General features: G+C 40.4%; 1 protein-coding gene across 1 annotated transcript; it reads left to right on the plus strand.

The window, feature by feature from the left end:
- The first annotated feature begins 300 nt into the window (after positions 1-300).
- LOC147614626 (uncharacterized) lies at positions 301-3261 on the plus strand. Its single transcript, XM_086779706.1, has 3 exons — positions 301-935; positions 1120-1249; positions 1997-3261. Exons 1-3 carry the CDS (start codon positions 836-838, stop codon positions 2796-2798), a joined length of 1032 nt encoding a protein of 343 aa, XP_086635832.1. The 5' UTR covers positions 301-835; the 3' UTR covers positions 2799-3261.
- The last annotated feature ends 4249 nt before the right edge of the window (positions 3262-7510 follow it).

Here is a 7510-nt window from a genome sequence, read left to right on the forward strand (position 1 = left end):
TTCTTTAAATAAATATATATATACACGTATATACATACAGAAGACCTAGACCTGCTAGCATTTACATAAAGGGAGATCAATTATATATATAATTATATATATATATATATATACACACGTATATACATATAAAGAGCTACTAGCATTTATACAGAGTATATGAATAAGTAAGGAGATTATATATATATCTAACAGGAGAAGGATGCTAGAGTCAAAGCACTTACTTGCGCCTTTGAAAACCTTTGATAAACACTTGCGTGCGGCATCAAAGTTGCTTTATTAATATTTCACACCGTTTGGAGGTGGTTTAATACATGATATTACGAACCCAGCTCATTCACGCTAGACAGAGGTTCTCTTTTTCTCTCTCTCTCTCCCCTTCTCAAGCTTCACCTTTCTTGCACTGTGCATATCATGTCAACCATGGGGCCTCCATTTTTTCTCCAATGCTTGCAATAGACCCTACCAAGCTGCTAGCGCGGAACACAACAGTAGTTTCACTCGTTCCTCCGATTTGTAACAGTCTATAATACTCCTTGCAGCTAGATTTATAAGCTTGGATAAGCTAATTGTCAATCCATCCATCACATACAAGCTAGGATAATTAGCAAATTTAGGAAGAGATATAATCTCCTTGATGCTATAATAATTACCTGCTTGATTTGCACATGTTATGATAACCAGCTGCTTGAGATGCACAGGTTATGGTGATTAGCTGTTGGAACCTCAGTCAGCAGATGATTTGCTGTGAACAATTGACAAGATTTGCACAAACTTCTTAGTGAGGAGATTCTACTTTGCTGCGATTAATTGATCGCAAGCATATCCTATCAGAATGAGGAAGCGCTTGTGGTCTCCTGATGAAGATGAGAAGTTGCAACAGTATGTGTCTCAGCATGGTTTTGGTAACTGGAGCGAAGTGGCCAAGAAGACAGGTAAAAATTAAGCTCAAAACCAACATAGATCTAGCTAATTGTAACCCTATTAAGCTGATATTAAGCCAAGTAATCACTGTGCTTGAAGTCGCTAATAGTACTTATGTATATCTGATCATCTTCTTATAGTCTCCTCTTAAATACACTCTGAGAAAGAAGGTTTTTTTCTTCCTTGTTCCTGCAGGCCTGCAGCGCTGTGGGAAAAGCTGCAGGCTGAGATGGATCAACTACTTGAGGCCAGATTTGAAGCGAGGGAAGTTCTCGGCTGAAGAAAAACTGATCATTGTGAATCTTCAGAAGGTTTTTGGCAACAGGTTTGCTCCCACCACTTGATTTTGCAGCACAAAATACACAATAACTGCAAAATTTTAGCCATGAAGCTGCATGGCCACTAATGAAATCACCCAGGGCTTACTATCAATACATGCCCTAGGTTACCTGAATTTTCTCAGACTACCCATTTTACGGTTTTACATATAATTCATCAATACATGCCCTAGGTTAGGGTTTGGAAAATTACCTATCAAAATACAAGCTGCCCTAGGCTATTTGAATGATCGTCACACGGTGCGCATTCTAGGGCGTCGCAAACGAGAAGAGTTAAGGTCAGCTCGTCTCATGGTGTGCATTCTAGGGTTTTGGCATAGGAGGAGAGTTAAGATAAGCTCGTCTCATGGTGGCCATTCTAGGGTTTGTTAATAGTGGCCATGATAGGGTTTTTTGATCTAATCCTTTGTAGGCATTCTAGGGTTTGGGAATCAGGCATGCTAGGGTTTGTGAATTAAGCACTCTAGGGTTTCTTAATCTAATCTGTCGCTAATCTTAAAATTAATGCAACGATGCCCATGGCAGGGGTGCTTATTGGCCGGAAAAGCCCTAACAGTACCTAAGTCTAATCTAGATAACCTGAATCCCGTTGCTTAGATCGATTCGGTAATTTCTGTCCTAGGGTTTGGCAAACTAACAAGGTTGATTAGCAGCTCATTAGTGTTCTAGGGTTTGGCAGATTGATATTTTTTTTTCCGGTGTTGGGGTTTCTCTGTTGTGTTCATGTATCGCAGCTGGTCCAAGATAGCCGCCCATCTACCCGGTCGGACAGACAGTGATATCAAGAACTTCTGGCACTCGCATTTCAGAAAGAAGCGCCCCCCACAGATTATCAACAGTGCCATCCCTAACTCCACCCAAGATCCTGCATCGGCGTACACTATCAATAATGCGTATGTGTTCAACACTCCACATGGATTCAATACAAGTGCTGCTGCAGAAGCCATCGCCAGAAACCCGCACAGCTCCATGGCGGCGGCGGCTGCTGCTGCTGCTCATCAGGCTTCGCATGCAGCATCAACAGGCCTGGCAGCGCCCTTCTCCAACAACAGCACTAACCACACCATAGCTCTGACCAATCCTCATGATAGGTTGTGCACCAAACCGGATAATTTCATGCAGATTATCAACCAGCAAAGCTCGATCCCACCGCCAAGTGCCAGTAGTACCATGCCATGCTTGGAAGATGAGGTTCAATTTCATGCAGCCAAACATCATGAACATCAGCATCATCAAGGGTTGATTAGTATCGATTCAGAGCTGATTGGTGCTTTTTGTACTCATAATGGTACTTGGTATAACGGGAGCAAGCTTCGTGAGAGGGTTATTAGTGGTGATTCCATTGCCTCGAGCAGCAAGGACACTAGTACCCTTCACATGTTGATGTGCCAAAACACAACAGCGAGCAGTGATGCAGCTCACACACCACCAGAGGGCCTTGACCTTGTGGTTTGGAGTTGTGTGAACCGCACTTCACAGCCTGATCAAGAGCCCATACCCGTGCACAACATGACAATCAACCCACTTCATTCATAGACTTGTGAGTGATAAAAGATGCCGAGTTTGTCATTTATTATTTCCTAAACTTTGTAATGTATGAACATATATAGAAAATAAAGCACAACACACATATACACACGCACAAAAGGCCTCACATCTCTTGTAATTTGAAGAGCTCATCCACTAGCCGTAGTCCTTTCCTCAAGTTTCTTTCTAGACACAACAGTTCAGATGTTTTCTAGACACACCACTTGAGATGTGCTCCTTTTGTGTCCTTTTGTGTAGCGGGCTTTTCACACTTGATTGAAAATAAACTCTTGTATTTAGAGTGTTAACTTTTTCCACTATGTTATAGGTTTTCACAAGTGCTTATGCCACACACCAACTATGACCCTTCCAAAGTATCATCAAAATATAGGATTTTGAGGCATCAACCTTTGTGATATTGGAACCTGTATACATGGCCAAAGAATGACCTACACCTTCCTTAAGTACAGTAGTAGAGTTTTTTACAATGTATCTTTTTTCAGTTTGTCTTTGCTACTATTTTGTGTGTCTTTCTTAAATTAGGAGTCATGCTTAGAGAACCATTAATAGGATCTATTTTCTAGAGAATTTAGAATACTTAAAATTCTATTTTTGGAATTCTTCCTACATAGAAAGAAAATTGATTGGAGAAGTGCTTGGCCCTTTATTGTTCATTTTTTCAGGAAAGATAGATTAACTCCCAGTCCCTATCATGGGTATAGATGTCAATATATGCGTTGGTAAAAGTGTCAATATATACGTTAGTATGTGCCTTGGTAAAAGTGATGGTATAGCCATTAGTAATTGAAAAACAAAATATTTTTGTATCGAATTTTTGAGAAAAAAACATTAATAATAATTGATTTACATAAACTTCACGATTGTTTATCTTCCACAATATCTATTGCTCCGAAGAGACCAATTTCTAATGCTATCTGTATATTCTCTATATGTGAGGTGGTGGCCACAATAAATAATTGGCATCTATAGAAGGATCTGAGGAGATACTATCAGTGGATTTGATGGAAGTTGGTGAGGCATCATCATCATCATGGTGGTGTTCAGCATCATGATTTCTGACATCATCGTGGTGTTCAGCATCATGATTTTTGACATCATCATGAATTTCTTAATTATGATCATGAGTGTGATCTCTAATAATTTATAAATCTTGGGTTTCATGATCTAATAACTCATTTATATTCAAGGTATGATCTACTTCTTCCCTTGGAGATTATGCAATAGTAGTTTCCTCCTCCATGTCTATCTTAAAAAAATTGTTTACTATGAGGAGCAACTTGAATTATGTGCACCACTATTTCAAATTTAAAGGGTGGTTGAAAAATTACATGTTATTCTTTTAGTAAGTGTTTTTCTCACTAAGTGCATGCTACAAAAGATAAAGTACTAATCGATAATCTTTAGAGAAAATAATACTTGCTCACAATATTGTGGTAGTATAAATGTATCTCGAAGGTCTATCCACAACTAAATGGAGTCAACTGCAACAAATCCACTATTGTCTCTTCTGCTTATTACGGTTGGACTATTGGTATGACTACTTTAAAGCATTGCAAATTAAGAATAAATATGTTAAACTATCTAAATCCAACTCCAATTATATCTTGTATAGTTCCCACAATAATTAAGAATGGAGAGTTAGGGATAGGTAAAGTAGAAGTGAGAGGGGTAGGAAAGGCAATGGGATGTATGGAGATGAGTGATTGTAGGATAGTTGAAGTGTCTAGAACATTAAAGATGGGGTATAAGCCCAAGAGACTTAATTGCTTAGCCCTATACGTAGAGTTTAGTCAGTTCCAAGCCATAGACGCTTCAAAAACACTACGCAAATCAAGGTCATCTACACTACGGGTATGGGAGATGTACTAGATTTAAGCTCTATGCATGATCTATATGCATGCATGCATAGAGCCTATGTATGCTCTAATATAGCACTCCACGTTTAAAAAAAACATAAAAACATTATGCATGATGCCTTATGCATAAAGCTCATGCACAAGCTTTATGTATAAAACCTTATGCATTAAGCTTGCCGCATAAAAATACAATGGAAAAGAATAAACATAAGGCCAAAAGCATGCTCTATTTGAGTGATGCATTCTCTATACATAAACATATGTATACATAGCTCACATAGAGCATGTGTATGCGTTATGCATGCTCTATATGATCGATACATATGCATAAACACATGTATGCATAGCTCACATAGAGCATGTGTATGTGCTATGCATGCTCTATGTGATCGATACATGCTCTATGCATAAACATATGCATGCATAGGTCACATAGACCATGCATAGCTCAGGGGCTGCACTACTTACTGAGAAATCGTATATATCACGTATGTACCTTTACCTTGATGTCCCATACAATCAAGAGGTATAACTCCAATCCAATAGCATGTAGCTATAGTGTAAAATGGTAGGTGAGTAGTTATAATCCTCTACACAAGAGAGCATAACATAACCTAGCCTCAAGCTAACATCAAGAGACCATAGCCTAAGCTTGAAGATAACATAGCCTTGGCCTCCAAGCCCCCAAGTCTCCCTTGAGTGTGCCCCATGCCCCTATTATATAGGAGGGCCCTCAAGTGACTCCCGACTCTCCATTTCCCATGTGTGACCCTTGGATGCCTGACCCTAACCTTAACCCTTAAGGTTAGTCCTAACCCATGCTCCACTAGAGCTTGTTCCCATACTCCCATGCTCACAAGCCTAATGTGGGTTAACCTCCTAGTATATGCACACATAATGTGCATATAACAGATGGCGTTCAAGGTGGCCTCGGTGAGAGGGCCGTAGTAGCGTTTAAGTTTGCTACCATTGAAGTAACCAACCATCTCAACACCATCAAGTGTTTCAATGCGCACAACGGCTTGTGGTGTGATCTCAAAGACTAGGAAAGGTCATAAGCCCGTGAGCTTGAGCTTTTTCTTGTGCATTTTGGTGTTAATTAAGAAGACCTTGTCAGCCTCATTCATCTGTTTGTCCTTGAGCTGATCATCAAACCATTGTTTATGCCTAAGCTTCTCTATAATCATGATGTAGACTACAAAGAGGTGGGTTTCATCAAGCTTTTCAAGTTTGAATAGGTGACAACTTAAGATATTTTCGATGAGTTTCTCGTGCACCACGACACATAGACTTGAGACCAAGAACTCCATGGGTATGACCGCTTCAGTACGGTAGGTTAAACTAAAAGGGGTAGCATTGGTTTACTGCTTTGTACAAAAATCTATGGGCCCAAAGTGTTTCTGACAACTTTTGTTCCCAATTGTGCGACTGGCCTCCACTATTTTCGTGAGAATGGTACACAGAGTTTTGTTTGTGATTTCAACTTCGCCATTCGCTAGAGAATAGTAAGGGGAGGACTTCCTATGGGTGACAAGGAACTCTTGCAAAAGGAATTTGATTACCTCGTTCATGAAATGTGTTCCATTGTCACTTACAAGCTTGAGAGGACAATCAAAGCGTGTGATTATAGACTCATAAAGAAATTTAGCCATCGATCGAGCATCAGCTTCAGATTGCACGAGCTTCTACCCACTTGGTGCAGTAGCCCGTGGCAACAATTATACATTTGGCTTAAGTGTATCTGGCTGTCGGACTAATGGGTCATCCTACGAAGTCTATGCCCCATTTTCAAATGGTTGTAAGGACACAATGGGGTTTAGGGGCATGTGATCCTTGAAATGAGGAATTGCTACATGCTAGCATTCATCACATCATTTAACATACTTAGTAATGTCAGCCATTAAGGTGGGCCACCATATCCCAGTTGTGAGAACCTTAGGAGCAATGATCTCTGCTACAAAGCGCCCGCCCCAGCACAAGCAGAGTGAGCATGTTCAAGGAGGAATACATAATCGTATTCTCTAACACAACGTTTTAGGATTTTGTCCTTGCCCTGCTTGTAAAGTTGACCTATGATAAGTTGGTAAGGGGCTCCCTTTTTTATGAAATGACAGGCACGGTCCTTGTTGAGGAGAGGATCAATTGGTAAGCCATTGGCTAAGAAGTGAGCCACTTCTTTGCCCCATAGCAAATTTGGAACAAGGTGGAGTCTGGTAAATCATCATCTACTCGCACTAGTTGTTCGCCATTGGGGATCCTTGACATGTGGTTTGCAAGAACATACTGAGAGCCTTTCCTCACCGTAACGGTGGAGTCCGGTAAATCATCATCTACTCGCACTGGTTGTTCGCCATTGGGGATCCTTGACATGTGGTTTGCAAGAACATACTGAGAGCCTTTCCTCACCGTAACGGTGAAATTGAACTCGAGCGAGATAAGCAGCCACCTGGTGATTCTTCTTATCATACATGGCTTCTTCACCAGGTACAAGAGGGCTTGATGGTCTACAACAAAGATAAACTTGGTCACCAAAAGATAATGGGGTGGAACTTCTTAACCATATAAACAATCTCTAATCCTTCTCTCTCAGTTGTGGTGTAATTTCTCTCAGTTTCATTAAGTTGGTGGGGCTGGGCAAAACTGATGGGGGGAAGTCCATCTTGTGTTCGCATCCTATGGCAAATACTAAGGCATCAATATGGACATGGAAGATGAGATCCCAGTAAGGGAATCTAGGGATTGGAGCACTTGCCAAGGATTTTTTTAATGTGGTTTAGGCCCTTTGGCATTCATTTATCCATTCAATAACTATAAGGATACTGTAAAGGGGTCTAGCAATATCAG

Source organism: Cibotium barometz, chromosome 41, assembly GCF_041138505.1.
Source record: "Cibotium barometz isolate CiBa-2024 chromosome 41, ASM4113850v1, whole genome shotgun sequence".
Taxonomy (NCBI): Eukaryota; Viridiplantae; Streptophyta; class Polypodiopsida; order Cyatheales; family Cibotiaceae; genus Cibotium; species Cibotium barometz.